At 46.0% G+C, this 22,687-nt stretch overlaps 1 protein-coding gene and 1 long non-coding RNA gene across 4 annotated transcripts; one reads left to right on the top strand and one right to left on the bottom strand.

Moving 5' to 3' along the window:
- Positions 1 to 1,265: 1,265 nt before the first annotated feature.
- On the bottom strand, positions 1,266 to 15,856 carry LOC141423988 (uncharacterized). Of its 3 annotated transcripts, none has more exons than XR_012448774.1 (4): positions 13,181 to 15,856; positions 12,591 to 12,676; positions 8,137 to 8,327; positions 1,266 to 4,282 (listed from the first exon to the last, which is right to left on the bottom strand). It is a non-coding gene; the product is annotated as an uncharacterized lncRNA (long non-coding RNA). The 3 variants fall into 3 exon arrangements; XR_012448775.1 differs by having other exon boundaries at positions 13,536 to 15,854; XR_012448773.1 differs by having other exon boundaries at positions 12,591 to 14,924.
- A 685-nt stretch (positions 15,857 to 16,541) lies between these two features.
- Positions 16,542 to 22,366, top strand: Atp5mf (ATP synthase membrane subunit f). Its single transcript, XM_020161748.2, has 4 exons — positions 16,542 to 16,686; positions 20,052 to 20,159; positions 21,428 to 21,544; positions 22,225 to 22,366. Exons 1-4 carry the CDS (start codon positions 16,674 to 16,676, stop codon positions 22,251 to 22,253), a joined length of 267 nt encoding a protein of 88 aa, XP_020017337.1. The 5' UTR covers positions 16,542 to 16,673; the 3' UTR covers positions 22,254 to 22,366.
- The last annotated feature ends 321 nt before the right edge of the window (positions 22,367 to 22,687 follow it).

The raw sequence follows: 22,687 nt of genomic DNA, 5'->3' as shown, positions 1-22,687 counted from the left end.
TTCTCGTGGGGGTGCTGGAGGTTGAACCCAGGGCCTCAAGCATACTAAACATGCATTTTACTACTGAGCTCTACCTCAGCTCCAATATTAAGCCTTTTTTTTTTTTTTTTGGACAGGTCTATGTCATACAGGATGGGCTTGAATTCATGATCCTCCTGACTCTGCCTCCCCAGTGCTGGGAGTAAAGCCATGCCCTGCCATGCCCTGCCTCACATGTGTTTCTAAACATTTTTAAGCTGCATAAATGTAAGGAGTTACATTTGTTGAGAGTTCATGATGCATTTTTTCTGTGATATGATACAGTGGGACAGTTTTACTCTTTCCAGCAATTCACTGGACTGTCAGCATGTCTTTAGTACCTTCTTCTTTACTTTTTTTTTTCTTGATGGTACTGGGGTTTGAACTCAGGGTCTCACACTTGTTAGGCAGGTGCTCTACTGCTTGAGCCACTCCACCAACCCTTTTTGTGTTGGGCATTTTTGAAAGAGGGTCTCACTTTTTTGCCTGGGCTGGCATTGAACTACGATCCTCCAGATCTCTGCCTCCTGAGTAGCTAGGATTACAGGTGCGAGCCACCAGCAGCCAGCCCGTTTTTAGTTTTATGTAGCAGGAAATCTGAAATTCACGTGTTCCTTTTCTTTTTTCAGGGCCATTGTACACTGATTCCTGCTGTCAGTCCAATGTGGTAGCTAACATCAAGCTAAATATTCACTCAACAAAAGCCTCTGGGAACAGAGCACTCAGGACTTTACTTAGTAGCCCCAGCAGGTGTTCAGACATGACAGAGATGGATTCTAGCTCTCTACAATTTCCAACTACTTTTTTGTTTTGAGATGGAGTCTCACTATGTAGTCTCACAGGCTGGCCTCGAACTTGACATCCTTTTGCCTCAGTGCCCAAGTCCAGTATTGATAGGTGTGAGCCACCATGCCCAGCTCCAGCCATACTTTCAGTGCACGTTATTTATACAGAATAATGAACTTGTGATATTTTCGTGCATGCATACACTACACTCTGGTCATACCTACCCTTCCTTCCCTTCCTCTGCCCTGCTCCCTGATGCCCTTCCTTTTCTCTAACAGTCTCTCTGGCAGCATCAACTGGAACTCTGCTATACAGCTGGTAGGAAAATGGTATATCCGCTTCAGAAAACATCGGAACAACTCCTTGAAAGTTAAGTCTATGTTTACACTATGACCCAGTAAATCTCCTGCAAAGTCTCTCCCCAAGAGAAATAAAATTGTTTACACAAATCTACACTAATGTACACAGCAGCTTTATTAATAACCACAACTGGAAACAGCTCAATTTATACTGCAGTTGGTAAACAAATTAACAAAGTGTGGTGATAGCCATACAATGGAGTACTACTCAGCAGTAAAAAAGGAAGAAGCCTTTTATACACATAGCACCATAGATGAATCTTACACTTGTTATGTTAAGGGAAGTAAGATTTAAAACCCCTTGGGCTGGTGGAGTGACTCATGGTAGAGCACCTGCCTACTAAGTGTAAAGCCCTGAGTTCAAACCCCAGTACTACACACACATACACACACACCCCCCAAAAGGAGAGTAAAGAAGATAAAGTGGTGTCATTCTGTTCTAAGACAGGAGGAGGAAGGAAGTTTCCCAGCAGGTGGTTGTACAAAAGGTGAGAGCTCAGGGGAGAAAATGAAGACATAATGAACCGATCCGGCTCAGATAACTGACCACATGTGCTTGCGTGGCAGCAAAACAAGCTCATCCTTGCCATCCATCTTAGGGGTCCAACTTCCTGGGACTCTTGTTATTTTTTTGGCAGTACTAGGGTTTCATCAGGGCCTCACGCTTGCTAGGCAGGCAGCCTACCACGGGAGCTGCTCCTCCAGCCCAGGACGTGCAAGTTTTATTGAAGAAGAGCCCTGCGTTTAGAAACAGTTATGAATGACTACAGGGAGGCCACAGGAGACAACGCTGGTCCGGAAGGTCTCAGCACACTCTCTGGCATTGGGGATACGACTGATGATTTTCCATGAAACCAGTTTTAAATTGAATGTAGGATCCACGCAATAAAAAAAATTACAGGCATTGTGCACACCGTAATCCCGGCCACGAGGGAGGTGGAGGCAGAAGGATCATGGTCCAAGGCCAGACAGTGCACAGCATGAGACCCTGTCTGGAAAACTAGCCAGGTACCAGCGGCTCACATTATAATCTTAGCCACTGAGGAGGCAGAGATCAGGAGGATTGCAGTTCAAAGCCAGCCAGGGCAAATAGTTCATGAGAATTTTTCTTGAAAAAAAAAAAAAACCAAAAGCAGTGCTGGTGGAGTGGCTCAAGGTGTAGGCCCTGAGTTCAAGCCCCGGTATGGCAAAAAAAGGAAAACTAAAATCAAAAGTCTTGGGGTGTGGCTCAAGTGCTACCCCCTGAGTCCAAGCCCCAAAACTGCCAAAATAAAAGAATGTGCTCCGTTCCTGAGTGCCTATTACAGCAGCTAGATGAGTAAATGCCTGAGAAAGAAGGTGGCTCGTTCCTACGCAAGGTTACAGAAACTGGAGTTGACCTTTTCCATTTTTTTTCTTGACTTGGCCTTCCAGCCACCTACATCCCTTGATGTCCTGTGTTAATTTCTGTACAAAACTAAATTTGGTTATAATTTCAAGGCATTCTATGATACGAAGTATTCAGCTGGAGTTTAACTCCTCCAAAGTTCCTCTAGGCACTCTGTCATCACTCCTGATTTCTGGTTTCTAGGTCCTCCTCTTAAGCTTGTTTGTGGGTATCTGTTATTGTTATTTTTCGGTGGAATGAGGTTTGAACTCAAGGCTTTGCCCTTGCAAAGCAGGTGCCCTGCCACTTGAGCCACACCTCCAGTCCATTTTGCTCTGATGATTTTGGAGATGGGGTCTCACAAACTACTTGAGGTTATGATCTTCTGCCCAACCTCCCAAGAGCTAGGACTCTAGGTGTGTGCTACCAAACCCAGTCTAGAAGCCCGGTTTCCAATGGTTATTTTAAACATTACAAATGTTAACATTTACCTCCTGTCCTGCTCCATACACAGTAACGTTTCAAGGAAGAGGGACATTTCTTATGTGACACAGTCTCCTACATTTTTGTTATATGCCCTGTAATATTTAAATCAGAGCTATACAGTCAGAAGAGAACACAAAATTATTTTGTGAGTTTACTGCATTTGTGAATTCTATGGTGATGAAAGGCCGATCGGACACTGAAGGCTTTCTCACACGTCTCACATTTGTAGGGTTTTTGTCCTGTGTGAGTCCTCAGGTGTTGGAGGAGAGAAGAGCTCTGGCTGAAGGCTTTGTGGCAGTCATTGTACTTATATGGCTTTTCTCCTGTATGAGTCCTCAGGTGCTTCGTGAGGGAGGAGCTCTGGCTGAAGGATTTGCCACATTTTTTGCATCTGTAAGTAAGGTCTCTCTCCAGTCTGAATCCTCTGATGTCTGACAAGAGCTGAACGGTCGCGGAATGCCTTCCTTCCCACATTCGTGGCATTTGTAGGGCTTCTCCCCTGTGTGGGTTCCTTGGTGTTGAATGGGAGCCGAGCAGTAACTGAAGGCTTTCCCACACTGCTGACAGCTGTAGGGTTTTTCTCCAGTGTGAACCCGCTGATGTTCAATGAGGGAAGATGTGTCACGGGAAGCCTTCCCACGTGGCTTGCATTTGCAGGGTTTCTCTCCGGTGTGTACCATGATGCTGGATGAGGTACGTGCTCTGGCTGAAGCCTTCCCACTCTTTGCGTTCGCGAGGTTTTTGTGTCACCGAGTGTGAGTGACACCGAGTGTGAGTGTCACCGAGTGTGAGTGACACGGTGCTGGGTGAGGGCCGAGCGGTGACTAAAGGCCGTCCCGCACTCTGCGGCTGAGGGCCTTCCCGCGCTCACTGCTCCCATAGGGGCTTCTCCCAGTGCGGATTCTCTGGTGCAGGATGAAGGCTGGGTAGCAGCTAGAGGACTTGTCACACCCATTCCCACTGCACTCCACACATCTTTCATCGGGTAAGCTTTCTGATGCTTCACTAGCTTAGACTTCTCCCCGATTTCATGATAACGCTCTCTACGGTTCTTCTTGGGTTTAATCAGGACTTGCCTCAAATTTTTCTTCTGGTTTCCTTGTGATCTTTCTAGTGTGCCCTCGTATTCCCAGGACTCTTAACAACCTGGAGGCCTGAGACTCATCCTTTCTAAGTCTTTCTTCTATCACGTCCCTTTCAGGTGACACTTCTTCATAAACGTCCTGCTTTCAAAGGAACTCTTTACTTTCAGGCAGAGATTCACATTCTGAAATAAAATAAAAGCACAAATGTTTGTGATTTCTGATGGAGGTTAATAAACTGTTAGGAAGAGAATGAACAGCAGGCCTGGTAGTGCTTGCCTGTAACCCCAGACCTAGGGAGGCTGATGTAGGCAGATCACGACTTTGAGGTTAGTCTGGGCTACAGAGCAAATTTGAGGCCAGCCTCAGCTATATAGTGAGACCCTGTTACCAAAAAAAAAAAAAAAAAAAAACCAGAAGAAGCTTGGCATGATGGCACACACCTTAACTCTCACCCCTCAGGAGGCTGAGGCAGGAGAATCACAAATTTGAGATCAGCCTGAGCCACACAGGAAGTTCCAGTGAACAAGAAAGGCATGACTCCTGCCCTCAGGAAACTTGACTTTTGATGTAGAGTCCTACTCTTATATTAAAATCCTTTTTACTAACAAGAATGAGGGCCGTAGGAGTGGCTTAAGTGGTACAGCACCTGTCTAGCAAGCATGAGGCCCTGGGTTCAAATCCTAGTCCTGCAAGACAAAACAAGAAACACCCTTTTACAAATGAGGTCTTCAGAACTTCACACTTGCAAAGCAGGTGCCCTACCAGTTGAGCCACACCTCAAATCCACATTAATCTGGTTATTTGGGAGATGGGGGAGGTCTCTCCAACTATGTGCCTAGGCTGGCCTCCAGCCACAATCCTCATGATCTCAGCCCCCCGAGTAGCTAGGATCACAGGCGTAAGCTACCACACCCGGCTCTATACATTCTGTTTTCACACACCCATTCCCATGCTTGCTGCAGACTGGTTTCTCTCTAACACTCAGTTGACGATGCTCTCATTGAAGTCACCAACAGTATCTGTCACCTACATCCAGTTGGGTTCCTTTTCATTTCTTGTTTAGATGGTGTCTTAGCAAAACACCTAACGCTGGTGACCAAGCCCTCCTCTCCTGACTTTCATTAATTCTGTGCTGCTGAAATTTGGGTCTGGAGTATCCCCCAGATTGAGGGGGGCATGGATAAGGGGTTGGGGCCTAGCTTGGTGCTATTGCGAGGGGCAGAAAGTTTAAGAGATGGGTCTCGGCATGAGGCTTTGGGTCACTGGTGTGGCCCTCATGGGCCTGAGGGGCCTCAGTCTTCCTCTTTCACTGTTTGCATCCCAGCCGTGCAGCGAGCAGCTTTTGTCAGCCACACGCTCCCAGGCACGGTGTGCGGCCTCATCACACACCCAAAACCAGCAAGGTGAACTGACTATGGACTGAAACCTCCACACTGGGAGCCAAATGAACCTTTTCTCTCTATAATCTGATGGTCTCAGGCATTTGTTACAGTCAAGGACAGCTAAGCAAAATACATGTTCTGCAGGGTTTTCTGTCTGTCACTTCCTACTTGTTGGGAATTTTTTGTCCTGTTGCTTTTTTTTTTTTTTTTTGGTGGTACTGGGTTTTGAACTCAGGGCATCAAGCTTGCTAGGCAGGTGCTCTACCACTTGACCCATCACCAGCACATTTTTGTGATGGGCTTTTTCAAAATAGAATCTCAAGAACTATTTTCTAGGGGCTGGCTTTGAACCTTCATCCTCCTGATCACCGCCTCCTAAGTAGCTGGGATTACAGGCATGAGCTCTGGCTCCTCCTGCTTCTTAATTGCTGATAATTCTTAGCATACAGTGTTAGGTTCCCTTCTTTTGCCCCTCTTCCTACATTCTCTCCTTTAAAGACCTCATTTGCTCCATGGTGATTTGTTTTTGTTTTGTGGTACTGGGGCTTGCACTCAGGGCCTACGCCTTGAGCCACTCCACCAGCCCTTTTTGTGTTAGGTATTTTCGAGATAGGGTCTCTCGAACTATTTGCCTGGGTTAACTTCAATCTGCAATCCTCCTGATCTTTGCCTCTGAGTAGTCGGGATTACAGGGGTGAGCCACTGATGCCTGCCTACTCCATGGTTTTCATTTTATTATTTTATTTGAGTGGGACGAGCGTTGTAGAGTGAAATTTATGTTACAAAAGGTCACTGTCTGGAAGTTTTGTAGTTTTGGGTTTGACACTTGTTTACTCTCTGTGGAAGGAGGTGTGGATTATTTTTTGCATGTGGCTGTCCAATTTTTCCCACAGCTACCTTAGAGGCTGAGGTCAGGAGGGTCATGGTTTAAGGCCAGCAAATAGTTCTTGAGAACTCCACCTCCAAAATAACGGGAGCAAAAAGGTGGGGCGCCTGCTTTGCAAGAGTGAAGCCCTGAGTTCAAATCCCAGTCCCACCAAAAAAACTCTCTTTTCTCCATTTAATTGGTTTTGCACTTTTGTCAGAAATTATTTGACTGTATATATGCATTCGTCTACTTCCAGACCATTTGTTTTATTCCTCTATTTTTACCTCTGCTTTCACCAATACCACACCATGTTGATGCACCTTTTTTTTTGTGGAACTGGGGTTTGAATTTGGGGCCTCACACTCTACCATTCGAGCCATTACGCCAGCCTTTTTTGTGTTTGTTGGTTATTTTCCAGATAGGGTCTCACAACCTATTAGCCCGGGGCTGTCTTCGAACCGTGATCCTGGTCTCTGCCTCCTGAGTAGCTGGGATTATAGGCACAAGCCCCTGGCGCCCAGCTTTGATGTAACTTCATAAGATTGAGATCAGCTGTCCCTTCAATTCCACTAGAAAGAACTTTGAATTTCCAAGAGAAAATTCTGAGCCCAGAGTGGTCAGGGATCCCCTTCGAGATCAGGGATCTTGAAGCTGACGTAAGGCTATGTCATTTTAGGAGCCATTAGTTATCAAGGAAGCTTACTGCTGTGTCTGGATGTTTGTAATCCCTCCCACGTAAATTTAAGTCTTAATTCCCAAGGTGACAGTCTTGGATGGTGGGGCCTGTGGGAGGGGATTAGGTCACAAGGGGCAGAGCCACTATGAATGGGATGAGTGCTCTCATTCAAGAGACCTCAGAGGGACTCCCTTCACCTCATCTGCCAAGTGAGAACATGGAGAAGGCACCACCTGTGAACCAGGAAGTGGGCCCTTGCTACACACCAAATCTGCTGGCACCTTGAACTTGTTCTTTGTTTTGTTTTGTTTTGTTGCAGTACTAGGGCTTGAACTCAGGGCCTCCACCTTGAGCCACTCCACCAGCCCTTTTTTGTAATGGGTTGTTTCAAGATAGGGTCTTACAAACTATTTCTCTGGGCTGGCTTTGAGCCATAATCCTCCTGATCTCTGCCTCCTGAGTAGCTAGGATTACAGACGTGAGCACTGGCACCGACATGTTGGGTATTCTTGAGGTACGGTCTCACTTTTGTTGGCCAAGCTGGCCTCAAACTGTGATCCTCCTGATCTCTGCCTCCAGAGTGGGTAGGATTAGAGGTCTGAGTCACGGATGCCCAGCTCCTCTAATCCTTTCAAACAGTTCCCCTGGTACATTTATGTTTTTTCTCTCTCTCTCTCTCTGTATATAATCATGTATATGTTTATCTTTTAGTTCTAGCTACCACACATCAGAGAAAACATACAACTTTTGTCTTTTTGAACCTGGCGTACTTCATTTAAAATGATGTTTTCCAGTTCTATCCATTTTCCTGCAAATGGCATAATTTCACTCCTCTTTATGGCTGAGTAATACTCCATTGTGTATATATACTGAATTTTCTTAATCCATTCGTCAGTAGTGGGGCATCTTAGCTGTTTCCATAGCTTGGCTATTGTGAATAGTGCTGCAGTAAACATGGGTGTGGCACTTGATCTCAGAATTCTCAGTCCCCAGAACTGTGAGATATAAATTTCTGTTGTTTTTAAGCTATTTTTGGTTTATGCTATTTTGTTATAGTAACCCCCATACACTCACTAAGTAGCTTGCATCACAAAATTAAGATTTCCTTACCCCAAAATACCAGGCTCTCACAATTCTCCAGCTTGTTATCCATGCCCATGAACCTGTGGGCAGGATTCAGCTGTTCCTCCTCCTCCTCCTCCTCCTCCTAGGGGAAGTCCATCTCCTCATCTTTGACTGTCATCAGTTCCTGCAGAACAGCACAGTCTTAAACAGCTTGGTCACCTTAGGAAAAAAATGATCTGGAAAAGGAAGTGTTTATACATTTATATGTGTGTACATATATATATGTGTGTATATATATATGTATATATATATACATATATATATACACATTGTGATATTCTGAAGGTTAAATCTTATTTTAGTGGAATATTATACAATTACTAAATAACAGTCTGTATTAGGGAACATAATAAAGAACTAATAAACATTTGTTCATTTTAGTGGACCTGGGATTTGAACTTGGTGCTTCAAGATTGCAAAGCAGGCGCTCTACTGCTTGAGCCACATCTCCAGCCCTTTTTCCTCTTTTATTTTGGAAATGGGGTCTCAAGAACTATTTTCCTGGGCGGGCCTTGAACCACAATTCTCCCGATCTCAGCCTCCCAAGTAGCTGGGATTCCAGGTGTGAACCACCAACACCTGGCAAGAAAGGTAACATTTAAAATTAACTCGAATTATGTCCTTAAAATGGACTCTCCCATAACCATATGAGGTAAGTACTATATTATCATTCAATTTGGAACAGGCTGACTCCAAAGTTTGCTCCACTAGTTAAGACACTCCTTCCTTCCTTCCTTCCTTCCTTCCTTCCTTCTCCACCCGACCCCCATCTTTCTGGCACTGGAGTTTGAACTCAGGGCCTTAGCCCTGCTAGGCAGGTGCTCTTACAGCTGGAGCCACTCCATCAGCCCTTTTTTTTAAATTATTGTTTTATTACACATATGTGCATACAAGGCTTGGGTCATTTCTCCCCCCTACCCCCACCCCCTCCCTTACCACCCACTCCGCCCCCTCCCTCTCCCCCCCACCCCCTCAATACCCAGCAGAAACTATTTTGCCCTTATCTCTAATTTTGTTGAAGAGAGAGTATAAGCAGTAATAGGAAGGAACAAGGGTTTTTGCTGGTTGAGATAAGGATAGCTATACAGGGAGTTGACTCACATTGATCTCCTGTGCGTGTGTGTTACCCTCTAGGTTAATTCTTTTTGATCTAACCTTTTCTCTAGTTCCTGGTCCCCTTTTCCTATTGGCCTCAGTTGCTTTAAAGTATCTGCTTTAGTTTCTCTGCGTTGAGGGCAACAAATGCTAACTAATTTTTTAGGTGTCTTACCTATCCTCACCCCTCCCTTGTGTGCTCTTGCTTTTATCATGTGCTCACAGTCCAATCCCCTTGTTGTGTTTGCCCTTGATCTAATGTCCACATATGAGGGAGAACATACGATTTTTGGTCTGTTGGGCCAGGCTAACCTCACTCAGAATGATGTTCTCCAATTCCATCCATTTACCAGCGAATGATAACATTTCATTCTTCTTCATGGCTGCATAAAATTCCATTGTGTATAGATACCACATTTTCTTAATCCATTCGTCAGTGGTGGGGCATCTTGGCTGTTTCCATAACTTGGCTATTGTGAATAGTGCCGCAATAAACATGGATGTGCAGGTGCCTCTGGAGTAACCTGTGTCACAGTTTTTGGGTATATCCCCAAGAGTGGTATTGCTGGATCAAATGGTAGATCAATGTCTAGCTTTTTAAGTAGTCTCCAAATTTTTTTCCAGAGTGGTTGTACTAGTTCACATTCCCACCAACAGTGTAAGAGGGTTCCTTTTTCCCCGCATCCTCGCCAGCACCTGTTGTTGGTGGTGTTGCTGATGATGGCTATTCTAACAGGGGTGAGGTGGAATCTTAGCGTGGTTTTAATTTGCATTTCCTTTATTGCTAGAGATGGTGAGCATTTTTTCATTTGTTTTTTGGCCATTTGAATTTCTTCTTTTGAGAAAGTTCTGTTTAGTTCACTTGCCCATTTCTTTATTGGTTCACTAGTTTTGCGAGAATTTAGTTTTTTAAGTTCCCTATATATTCTGGTTATCAGTCCTTTGTCCGATGTATAGTTGGCAAATATTTTCTCCCACTCTGTGGGTGTTCTCTTCAGTTTAGAGACCATTTCTTTTGATGAACAGAAGCTTTTTAGTTTTATGAGGTCCCATTTATCTATGCTATCTCTTAGATGCTGTGCTGCTGTGGTTTCGTTGAGAAAATTCTTACCTATACCTACTAACTCCAGAGTATTTCCTACTCTTTCCTGTATCAACTTAAGAGTTTGGGGTCTGATATTAAGATCCTTGATCCATTTTGAGTTAATCTTGGTATAGGGTGATATACATGGATCTAGTGTCAGTTTTTTGCAGACTGCTAACCAGTTTTCCCAGCAGTTTTTGTTGAAGAGGCTGCTATTTCTCCATCGTATATTTTTAGCTCCTTTGTCAAAGACGAGTTGCTTATAGCTGTGTGGCTTCATATCTGGGTCCTCTATTCTGTTCCACTGGTCTTCATGTCTGTTTTTGTGCCAGTACCATGCTGTTTTTATTGTTATTGCTTTGTAATATAGTTTGAAGTCAGGTATCAGGATACCTCCTGCATTGTTCTTTTGACTGAGTATTGCCTTGGCTATTTGTGGCCTCTTGTGTTTCCATATAAATTTCACGGTAGATTTTTTGATCTCTTTAATGAATGTCATTGGAATTTTGATGGGAATTGCATTAAACATGTAGATTACTTTTGGGAGTATCGACATTTTTACTATGTTGATTCTACCAATCCGTGAGCATGGGAGATCTCTCCACTTTCTATAGTCTTCCTCAATCTCTTTCTTCAGAAGTGTATAGTTTTCCTTGTAGAGGTCTTTCACATCCTTTGTTAGGTTTACACCTAGGTATTTGATTTTTTTTTGAGGCTATTGTAAATGGAATTGTTTTCATACATTCTTTTTCAGTTTGCTCATTGTTAGTGTATAGAAATGCTAATGATTTTTCTATGTTGATTTTATATCCTGCTACCTTGCTATAGCTATTGATGATGTCTAGAAGCTTCTGAGTAGAGTTTTTTGGGTCTTTAAGGTATAGGATCATGTCGTCTGCAAATAGGGATATTTTGACAGTTTCTTTACCTATTTGTATTCCTTTTATTCCTTCTTCTTGCCTAATTGCTCTGGCTAGGAATTCCAGTACTATGTTGAATAGGAGTGGAGATAGTGGGCATCCTTGTCTGGTTCCTGATTTTAGAGGGAATGGTTTCAGTTTTTCTCCATTAAGTATAATGCTGGCTGTAGGTTTGTCATGCATAGCTTTTATAATGTTGAGGTACTTTCCTTCTATTCCTAGTTTTCTTAGAGCTTTTATCATGAAATGGTGTGGGATCTTATCAAAGGCTCTTTCTGCATCTATTGAGATGATCAAGTGGTTTTTGTCTTTGCTTCAGATAATGTGGTTTATTACGTTTATTGATTTTCATATGTTGAACCACCCCTGCATCCCTGGGATGAAGCTTACTTGGTCGTGGTGAATAATCTTTTTGACGTGTTGTCGAATTCGGTTTGCCATTATTTTGTTGAGGATTTTTGCATCAATGTTCATTAGGGAGATTGGCCTATAGTTCTCCTTTTTGGAGGTGTCTTTGCCTGGTTTTGGGATAAGTGTAATACTGGCTTCATAAAATGTGTTTGGCTGTTTTCCTTCATTTTCTAGTTCATGGAACAGTTTAAGGAGGGTTGGTATCAGTTCTTCTTTAAAGGTCTGATAGAATTCAGCAGAGAATCCATCAGGTCCTGGACTTTTCTTTTTGGGGAGACTCTTGATTGCTGCTTCATTTTCATTTTGTGTTATAGATCTATTCAGGTGATTAATTTCCTCTTGGTTCAGTTTTGAATGATCATATGTATCTAGAAATCTGTCCATTTCATTAAAATTTTCAAATTTATTTAATATAGGTTCTCAAAGTAGTCTCTGATGATTTCCTGGACTTCCATGGTGTTTGCGGTTATCTCCCCTTTTGCATTCCTGATTGTACTAATTTGTGTTTTTTCTCTCCTCATTTTAGTCAGGTTTGCCAGGGGTCTATCGATCTTGTTTATTTTTTCAAAGAACCAATCCATCAGCCCTTTTTTTGTGATTTTTTTTCTTGAGACAGGGTCTTAAACTATTTACCCAGTCCTGTCCTCGAACCAAAATCCTGTGAATCTTAGCCTCCCAAGTAGCTTGGTTTACAGGTATGAGCCACCAGGACTGGCTAGTTTCACAGTTTTAAACGTGTTGTGCTTTGCTTATAGTGACTGCCAAGTTCAAACCTCCAGCCTGAACTCTTCTGGAGTTTCACATTGGAATGAAAACTTACTGTGGTTTAGTTGTTAACATGGGATTTACCTGGCTCTCTAAAACAAAATGAAAGAAGACCAATGAACTGTGCCAAGATTTCAGAAAGGGGAGATTAAACTCACACTCACCTGGAAGTGAGCAGGAAGGAGTTCAACAGTTGGTTCCGTGTCTTCTGTGCTCTGCTTTTGGGGTATAGACGCATCAGTAGTCATGGCTGGAAGGAGGAGAAACCAAGCCATCAAGGAGGAAAACTCCACCTCCCCACAACCAAATAGTTGTCACAGTTGAAATATATATATATATATATACACACACACACATACACACACACATATGTATACACACTTTATCTGGGCTCAGTGGCTCATGCCTGTAATCTCAACTACTTGGCAAACAAAGATAATAGGACTGCAGTTTGAGGCCAGCCCAGGCAAAATGCTGAGATCCTATCACAGAACAAGTCAGGTGTGGTACTGCATGCCTATAGTTCCAGCTACATAGAAAGCATAGATAGGAAGATCTCAGTCAAAGACCAGACTGGGCAAAAAAAAAACATGAGACCCATATGAAAAAAATAACCAAAGCAAAAAGGGATGGGGCGTGGCTCAAGTGCTTGTCTAGCAATGCAAGGTCCCGAGTTCTAATTCCCTATCACCAAAAAAAAATAGACCTCTTATAGGGCAAAGCACAGAGGAGGAGGGTAAAACACGGGCCCTACATTTTTCCTCCCGCCCCATAAATTCAAAACGCCAAAGCTGCGGTGCAGCGACAAGATTTAAGGCCCAGAGCAGCTAGAACTGTTATCTCCCAGGTTGCAAACCAGAGCCTTGGATGGTCCCGCCAGACGCCGGTTCCCAGAATCCTCTGCTTGCGGACTCCATTTCCCAGATGTCTTAGCAGCAGCCTCCGGAACAACTCGTGCTCTGGACGGAAACTCCCGAGGATCGGCGCGGGTGGAGGACTTGAGGGGGCCCAGCCCTTTCCCCCGGACGGAACCTGAATGCCAGGGTTGGGATGCGGCCGGACGTTAGAGCCGCGCGCACCTGCGGGCGGGTGTTACTGCGTTCTCTTACCCCTGCGCCTGTTTCAGTCCCCGCGAGGAGGGGACGGAGGGGACCGGGCCGCCTGCCGCACCCTCGGAGCGCCGGGACACAAAAGGCTCGAGCCCGAGGCTCCGTCTGTACTCGCATCTGCGCAGTTGGAGGGGACCGCGCCAGGTCGGAGGTCCGGGCAGAAGGACTCCACTTCCCAGAGGGCTCGGGCGCGTCTGCAGCGGGTGGACAGGGCTGGGGGTTAGGATGGAGATGAGCCCCACAGTACTGGGGAGGTGGAGGATCGGGAGATCGAGACCCTGTCTCAAAACAAAACAAAGAAAATCACACAGGTCTCCTCTCACTGCTAGTTAATAAATCATCGGGATGTTTTGGTGAGTTTCTCGTTCGGTCGATTAGGTGGGGACTTACGCCCTTAAGTCTGTCTGCACGTTGAAACCACCGATGTGGGGCTTGGTGTGCTTGGACACGTCTATAATCCCAGCCACTCATAAGACAGATAGGAAGAAATCAATCAAGCTAGTCTGGGCAAAAAAGTTAGTGAGACCCTATCTGAAAGACCAGGTCGACCAGCTGGGTGCTGGGCACCGGTGGCTCACCCCTGTAATCCTAGCTACATGGGAAGTAGAGATCAGTAGGATCACAGTTCTAGGCCAGCTCAGGGAAGTAGTTTGTGAGACCCTATCTAGAAAATACCCAGACACACACGCACACACGAAAATACCCAACACAAAAAGGGCTGGTGAAGTAGCTCAAGTAGCAGAGCACCTGCCTAGCAATCCTGAAGCCCTGAATTCAAACCCCAGTACCATCAAAACACACATACACACATACAGCTGGGAATGTTGGTACACATCTGTAATCCCAGCTATTTGGAAGATGGAGATGGGTAGATCCAGGTGCTGGGCCAATCCAGGCAAAATTTGCACAAGACCCTATCTGAAAAAAAAAAATAACTGAAAGTAAGCGGAGTGGGGGTTAAAGTGGTAGTATGCTTGCTAGGTTCAATACCCAGCAAAGGTTGGGGGGGAATTCCTGCTTGTTTCAGCCAAAGCCTAAAGAATAGAGTCCCTACCCATCCCCTTTGCCCCCTAACCATGGGAAGGTAGGAGCCTAACTTACAGTCAGCAGACGCAGATGGGTTTTTGTAATTTTTCACTTCCTCAACTAGTGAGCCCCGGCTTCGGCCTCTCTGTCTTTCCTTCTGCCTTTGTACAGTCACCTCTGTACAAATCAAACTTGAGCTCAACTCAGACTGGACTCTTCTCCCTTTTGCAGTACTATATTAGTGACTAAAATCTTTCCTGAGCACTGTACCTAGCGTCCAACCTTGTCTTATTTCTGTCCTTCAAACTCAATTCAGTGCCTGTGTAACAGAACGGAGGATCAGAAGAAAACTGTCTAGGCCTGAGTCCTGAGAAAGTAGCAGGGAGGTAGGGATGGTGTAGCAGGGAGGTGGGATGGCGTAGCAGAGAGATAAAACCTGACAAATCTGAACATGAGGAAGGTCACATAGCACCAGGGAGAGGAAAGTCATGTAGCATTAGTATAAAGTAGCCAATAAAATGAAATATAACCATATATAGATCAGACCTTGGTTTTCACTTCTATAACCTGTTTACAAGGGCATACAAGGTAAGACCCCTTTGTTCTCAGGGCTCAGCCTTTGGACATGAGTCCACTGAGTCTGTGCTGGCACAATAAAATGTTGCTTCCAGCTAATTGCCTCAGAGTCCCGTATCTCAGCTAGCAACCTCCCACAACACCTGGACAGTGCTCTTGAATTACTATTCTGAGTGCTGACTGATTGATTCACCTGAATATCTTTCTAGTTTTCTTTTCTTTGTTTTCGGTATTAGGGACTGAACTCAGGTCCTTGCACAGGCTAGGCAAGTGCTCTATCACTTCAGTTATGCCCCCAGTCTCTTTTTGTGGTAATTTTTTTTTTTTTTGGTGGTACTGAGGTTTGAACTCAGGGCTTCACACTTGCTAACTAAGCACTCTATCTTGAGCCATGCTGTTGCAGGAGTTTGCTAGCTGAGATCCGGGACTCTTAAAGCAATTAGCAGGAAGTGATGTTTTATTGTGCCAGCACAGGCTCAGCAGACTCGTGTCCAAAGGCTGACCCCTGAGAACAAAGGAGTGTCACCTTATATACTCTTGCAAGCAGGTTACAGAAGCATAGAGCAAGTTCTAATCCATATATGGTTATATATATGGCTACTTTACCCTAGTGCTTATGTGACTTTCCTCTCCTTGGTGCTACATGACCTTCCTCATGTTCAGATTTCTCAGGTTTATCTCTCTGCTACGCCATCCCTACCTCCCTGCACTTTCTCAGGACTCAGGCCTAGACTGTTTTCTTCTGATCCTCCTCCCTGCTACAATGTCACTCCCCCCCCCCTCCTTTTTTTGTGTGCGGTACTGGGGTTTGAACTCATGGCCTACACCTTGAGCCACTCCACCTGCCCTTTTTTGTGATGGATATTTTCAAGATAGAGGCTCACGAACTATTTTCCCAGGCTGGCTTCGAACCACGATCCTTTTGTTCTCTATAGCCTAGTAGCTAGGATTACAGGCTGAGCACCCCCCCAATACCCCCTCCCCCCTCCCCGTTCGGCTCCACCCCCTGTTTTGAGTGCTTTTTTTTCTTTGTTCAGTATGGGATTTGCACTCAGAGCTTGCTAGGCAGGCGCTCTACCACTTAAGCCATTCCACCAGCCTTTTTTTTTTGAAGATAGGGTCTCAAGAACTATTTGCTCAGGTTGGCCTAGAACTGCTGATGTCTGCGAGAGCCACCTGCACCTGCCTTCTATCCCGAAACAACAGTCTGGAAAAGCCCTCGTTTCTGACAACAAACTTAAGGCACAGTGTAAGAAAGCCACGGTGGCCTTTTCCCCTTTTGTCCGGTTTGTGGTCCTTTCTTGCTTTCTGGAACAGGAAGTCCAGGTTATGGCATCCTCTCTTTAACTCTGGGACTTCTGGAGCTTTGCCCTCCAAGGGACGTCGCCCTTCACTTCATGGCATCCTTGTGGACCCAGCCTAGCACTAGTCGTGACCTCCTTCCCGTGAGCCTCTGCTCCCATTGCCCGCTTCGGCGCATGCTCACTACCCAGCAGCCTTCGCGCCGCCCGGCTCAGCGGACATCAGGACTCCAAGATGGCGTCAGTCGGTGAGTTCTCGGTCCGGTTTGGATGCGTTGGAAAAAGAGGCTGGGTTCGGGTCTCCGAGCCGCACGGGGAGGGGACAGATCTGAGGAGGCTCCCCCCCTACTTTTAGGGACTTCCCCGCGGCCTCACCTCACTATCGTTTCGGGATTCTGCACCTTGCGATCTCCTCCTCCTGCAGAGCCGCGGCTTCCCGCTGTCCAGGGCCCGCGTCACCCGGGTCGGCGTCGGGGGGTGAGGCCAGCCGGGACCCGCGTCTCGGGGGCTGGGAACGTGCTGCGTCGGGTCACTCGCCACCTCTCTTGAGAGTGAGGGACAGATGTTCCCTTCTCCCTGCGAGTCAGGGGGTGCACCTGAACCTCAGGCGCAGCTTCTGCCCTTGTTCCCAAAGCTGACGCTTCAGTTAAGGTCCCGAAGGAGGACGGCGCCCGACACCATGTCCGGTGCCATGCGTGTGTATTGAATAGGCTTGCGGAGGCGAAGTGACCTGGTCAAGGTCATGTCTCTGCAGGGCTGAACCGGGACTCAAAGCCGGCGTCACGGTAATAAATGATCTTAATTTTCAAGGGCGGCTTTGTGACCATCAAGAGGCTTCTCGCCAACACTTCCACGTGCGGCCACTCATCTACTGTGTGTGCACTGATTTTTTTTTTTTTTTTCTCATTTTGGAGACACGGTCTCGCTTTGTAGCTCAGGCTGACCTTGAACTTGTGATCTTCCTGCGTGCTGGGATTGGTGTGCGACATCACGCCCTGATTTTGTTTTGTTTTGAAATGGGAAACCACGTTTTAAGTCTAGGTGATAACAATGGTCTTATCAGGTAGTCAATGCTGGTAATGTCGTCCCCATTTTATTACTTAGTAAGGTTTGGTTTGAGGGCCTGCAGCTTTCTAGACAACTGGTCTACCATTTGAGCTACACCCCTGCCATTATAATAAGGAAAATAGGGGTCTGAGATGGGTGGGATGTCTAAGGTTACATAGGCTGATAGTGGCAGTGTTTTGATTAACCACTTTGTGCCTTACCTGTTTCTGTGCTCTTTAAAAAGAAAACTTTTTGCGTTGGAGTTGTGGCTCAGTTGGTAGTTGGCCTGCTTGCAAAGCACAAAGCCCTGAGTTCAAACTCCAGGACCACCAAAAAATAAATAAAAACAAAACTAACAACTTTTTTATTATTAGTAATTATGGAAAGGGTGTTTTTATGTTCTTAGTCTCACCCTGAAGAAAGGATCAGAAAAGGGAAAGTCAAGATGTTTCCATCTGTGAAATGAGCATGACACTGTGGTGGTCAACAGTGGTTGTTTTCAAAAGTGATGTGAGAAGAGCACTGAAACCAGGCATGGTGGTGTATACCTGTAATCCCAGCACCTATGAGGCTGAGGCCAGAGGATTGTGAGTTCAAGGCCAGCATGAGCTATGTAGTGGATTCTAGACTAGCCAGGACTATGTATTGTGACCCTATCTCAAACAGAGCATTGAGGAGGCTCAGCATCTTGTTTGAGAAGAGAGTTGAAGAGACCTGTGGATTAAGGATTAAACAATTCAGTACATGAAAGATGCTTGGAACACTGGCCCATAGTAGAGAGCTCATTTGGTCCTAACTGCTTAGCCCAGTTTTTACTCTAGTCTTTTGGTGAGGTAGTGTCAGCGCCTGGCCTATTCATAGTCACCAGAGGTGCAGAAGTTGTAGTTTGCGTCTGCCATGTCCTGGCAATCTTGTGCATGAGGCATGATGAAGCAGTAGGGCAGGTGGGATTGGCGACTATAGCAGGGCTGATTTCCTGCGGCCTGTTTTCATATGGTGGTCATCTGAGAACGGTGTTATACTTTTAACAGGATTACAGAAAACTTACATAGCATGCAAAGCCTAACATTTTTACTGTGGCCAACCTCTGGACTGACTTTAGCACCCAGGAAACACTTGTTATGGAAGTTCTGCTGCATGAAAAGTGGACAAGTCATAAAGTCACCTGCCTTGTCACAACCATCACTGAGTGGCCATGTACCTGGAACTCTGTGTGTGTGTCGGTGGTGCTCCCACCTTCAGACAGCTCATCGTGAGACGGAAGGAAAACAGCCGTACTTACCCATACCAGGAGTGAGGTACAGAGATAGGTGTCACTGTCCTTACTGTCCAGAGGAGACAGCTTCCTGCACTCGAGGGTTTTCCACTGGTGGAAGACAAAGGCCTTGGTCCTCAGCAGCCAGATTGGAGCCCTTTCCCAGCCCTCTGCAGCAAGGGACTTCCATCTGCAGTCACTGGTTCACTGTGACTCCCAGCAGGAGTCACAGCTTAGGGGTCAAGTATTGCAGGTTTAGTGCCACTCCATCTGTGTGCCCTTGGGGCAAGTTACTGTTCTGTCAGTAAAATATTTGTAAAATAATGGTCTCTTCCTGCCTTCCCCACAAAGACCATTTTTAAAAAGCTTTTAACAGGTCTGGCAGAGTGGCTCAAGCCATGGAATGCCTGCAAGTGTGAGGCCCTGAGTTTAAATTCCAGTACCACCGAAAAAAGAAGTTTTCAGCAGGCGTCCTCTTCAGGGCAAGTAGTCTAGGACCACTATCCCTTCTCCTGCTCTCGTTCTTTTTGTTTTTGGTGTTTCTCTACATGGTCTCACGCATGTTAATCAGGTGCTCTACCACTTGAGCCACACCTCTAGCCTTTTTTTGTGTGTTGAGTATTTTTGGAACTATTTGCCCAGGCTGGCTTTGAACCAAGATCCTCCTGATCTCTGCATCCTTAGTAGCTACCAGCGCCTGGCCTTAAGTACTTGTAATAAGCTAATATCTGTAACATAAATGTTAGTTTTCAGTAACCATCCTGTCCTCCACTTTATTATTTTCTTCCTCATGGTCCTTGACTCTCTTTTTAAGTGGTTTCTAGTTGGCTGTCATCCAAACCTCTTGTTGGTTCATAAGCTGTTACATAGCAGTTCTGCCGTTATATAGGCTTAGGCTTCATTTATTTATTTATTTTTGCAGTACTGGGGTTTGAAGTCAGGGCCTACACTTTGAGCTGCTCGCCAGTCCTTTTTTGTAATGGTTTTTCTCCTCGAGATAGGTTCTAGAGAACTGTTTGCCAGGGCTGGCTTCAAACCACAGCCCTCCTGAGTAGCTGACAGGTGGGAGCCACTAGCACCTTTTTTTTTTTTTTTTTTTTTTTTTTTTCCCTTTTGGCAGCATTGAGGTTTGGACTCAGGGCCTTGCACTTGCTAGGCAGGGACTCTACCACTTGAGCCACTCCACCAGCTCTGTGACGGATTTATTTGCAACAAGTTATATACGTAGTGACAAGTCCCTCCATGAATAGTTAAGATATTGACATCACTAGTGTTTCTTGGTAGCAGTGTTTCTCTGCTCTTTCTTTTCAGTACCATTGAAGGAGAAGAAACTCATGGATGTCAAACTCACAGAGCTGCCTAGCTGGATACTGATGCGGGATTTCACCCCCTCGGGCATCGCTGGAACCTTTCGGAGAGGTCAGAGCCTGATGGCTTGCGTGCACTTACAAGCAGAGCTCTGGGTCTTAGCTCTCTTGGTCCTAGGTTAATCTGAACAATGAAGAAAAGCCTTGTCTCAGGACTAGTAGGTTGTATAGAGAACAGGGCGTGGTTACCAGCCCTTGAATTCCCATATTTTACTGGTCTTGTCAGAGGCTGGTTCTGAGAAAGAAGCCAAGAAAATGTTTTGCTTTGTTTTTCACAGTCTTGCTATGAGTCTAGGCTGGCCTCACTCACAAATCCTCCTGCCTCACCCTCTTGAGTACCAAGATTACAGATGTGCACCACCATGCCTGGTTTAAAAAGTTTTGTTGCTTTGAATCAGTACCTCTATCTTTGTCTTAGAGCATTTGCCCATCAGCATTCTTACATCTAAAACTTCTTTGAAATGTGTCTCAAAAGCACCTGCGCAAAACTTCGAGAATGAGTTTCAGTCATAGTGGATTTCAGTCTATAATATCATGTGGTTCTGTGTGCCATGATTTTTAAAACAGACATTTGAAATGGCCCACCTCTAACATGTGCATTTAAAAAGTGCAGGACTCCTCAGATTAGTCCCATGTAACCTGTCATATTGTTCCAGGAATAAAGATCCACCCAGATCATCCCACAGTAGGCACTGCATGGTCTCTGGCCTCCCCAGAGCCTCTTCTTCATCTTTCTAGTCCTGGCCATCCCGTGGCTGCCCTTTGTGTATCCGACCTAGCCTTTTCCTCAAGCTCTGCCTTTTCCCCGACTGTAGTTATAGCTGCCCAGGAAGTGAATGTGTTCTGTTCACTGTCATAGCTCCCTGCCCTGTGGCTTCAGGGCTTCCTCACCATTGTAAACTGTCTGGCCATGCCATTCTTTTTCATCACCTAGAGTCTGTTTCCCCTTTGGTAAGTGTACCTGTCCACACATGGCTAGGCATCCATAAAGACATGGCTGCAGGGACGTCTTCCTCCTCCCTTAGGGCCTGGCTGACCCAGCTGGCCACAACCAAGTGGCCCTTATGGGGAGTTGGGATCTGGGACGAAATTAGGGTAAAGGGATCCCCCAGGGCTAGAGGTGGCGGTAAGGTAGGCTCAAAGCCTAATGAGCTGACCTAAAGGGTCAAGTCAGAAGTAAGGTGGGCCTTACTGGCCCTCAAGGACTTTTGTGCTGTCCACCTTGATCAGCCAGGGAATGTAGGTTGGCTTGAAGAGCCAGGCCGACCTCACTGTGCCTCCAGGAGGCATTCTCCACAGTGAACGCCTTGTCTGTTGCAGGTTACGACCGGTATTACAACAAGTACATCAACGTGAAGAAAGGGAGCATCGCCGGCGTTAACATGGTGCTGGCCTGCTACGTGCTTTTCAACTACTGCCGCTGTTACAAGGAACTCAGTGAGTGCCTGCCTCCCCTGTCCCATGAGGTCATGGCCTGGGCTCAGTTAGGTATGGCAGGCCACCTGTCTAGCTGAGGGACCTGTACAAGGCTACAAGCCTGTACTTCACCTGAAAGACTTGCAGGACGTGGTCTGAATGTAGCATATGGAATAATACTGTGTTAAGTAAGAAGTTCGTGACAGAGAACACAGGAAAAACAAGGTGAAACTGGGGAGTCAGATACTGTGGGCTCATTGCTAGTGTGCCGTGATCTTCCTAGCAGCCAGTGCGAGGAGGGAAATAGGTTGTCTGATATGATCCAGTGTCTGTCCAGAACTCTGGAAAAGCATAGTTGTCCTGGCTTCAAGACCTAAGGTGGTCTCAGGCAATATCAGATGCAGTCTGGCTGCCTGAGTGAGATACTGGAAATAGCGTCAGCAGCATTTCTGGGTTTCCTGGGCTCTTTGTAACAGCCTCCAGACCCCGCCAATCTGCTGTGCCAGTACAGTGCTGCCCCTGAAGCACAGGCTCTCCACTTTGTCTAAGTGTCTTCCTAGGAAGGAAGAGGCAAGTAGGTTCTAGACCATCAGTAAGGACTTCCCAGGACAGGTGCACCGTGCTTGTAGCGTGCAGCTGCCATCATTGCGTGCTTTCCCCAGAACACCTCTTAAGAAACTTACCGTTTTTCCTGGCTTCAGAACATGAGCGACGACGCAAGTACCACTGAAGAAGGGCCAGTGTGGAGGGCATACTGCATTCCTGACCATGAACTCAAGCATGTCTGAATCCTTCCAAACCCCAACTGAGAATAAATTCCCAATAAAAGGTGAATGATCTATATGCTGCTGTCCTGGTGCAGCCATTGTCCTGTGCTCCAGGACTCCTCTGCACACAGGTGTGAGATTGGTAGGTAGCCTGAGGCCTGAGTGGGCTCTGCACACCACTACTAGGTGTGGGGAGGGAGGGGAACGGTAGGCATTTGACAGCACTGTGGCCAACCTGCCTACCACGTAAAGCGGACTGCTCTTGGCCATCTTAGGGCTCAAGGCAGGGGATTTGGGAACAGCCTAAATGTCTTCCCTTTCCCCAACTTTCTGTATGAACCTGTGCCATCGAGGCCTCTCGGGCCAGGTCACCAAGCAGCAGCATCTCAAGAGCCCT

This window comes from Castor canadensis, chromosome 6, assembly GCF_047511655.1.
Source record: "Castor canadensis chromosome 6, mCasCan1.hap1v2, whole genome shotgun sequence".
NCBI classification, from domain to species: Eukaryota; Metazoa; Chordata; class Mammalia; order Rodentia; family Castoridae; genus Castor; species Castor canadensis.
This window is presented reverse-complemented; position numbering and strand designations above follow the sequence as displayed.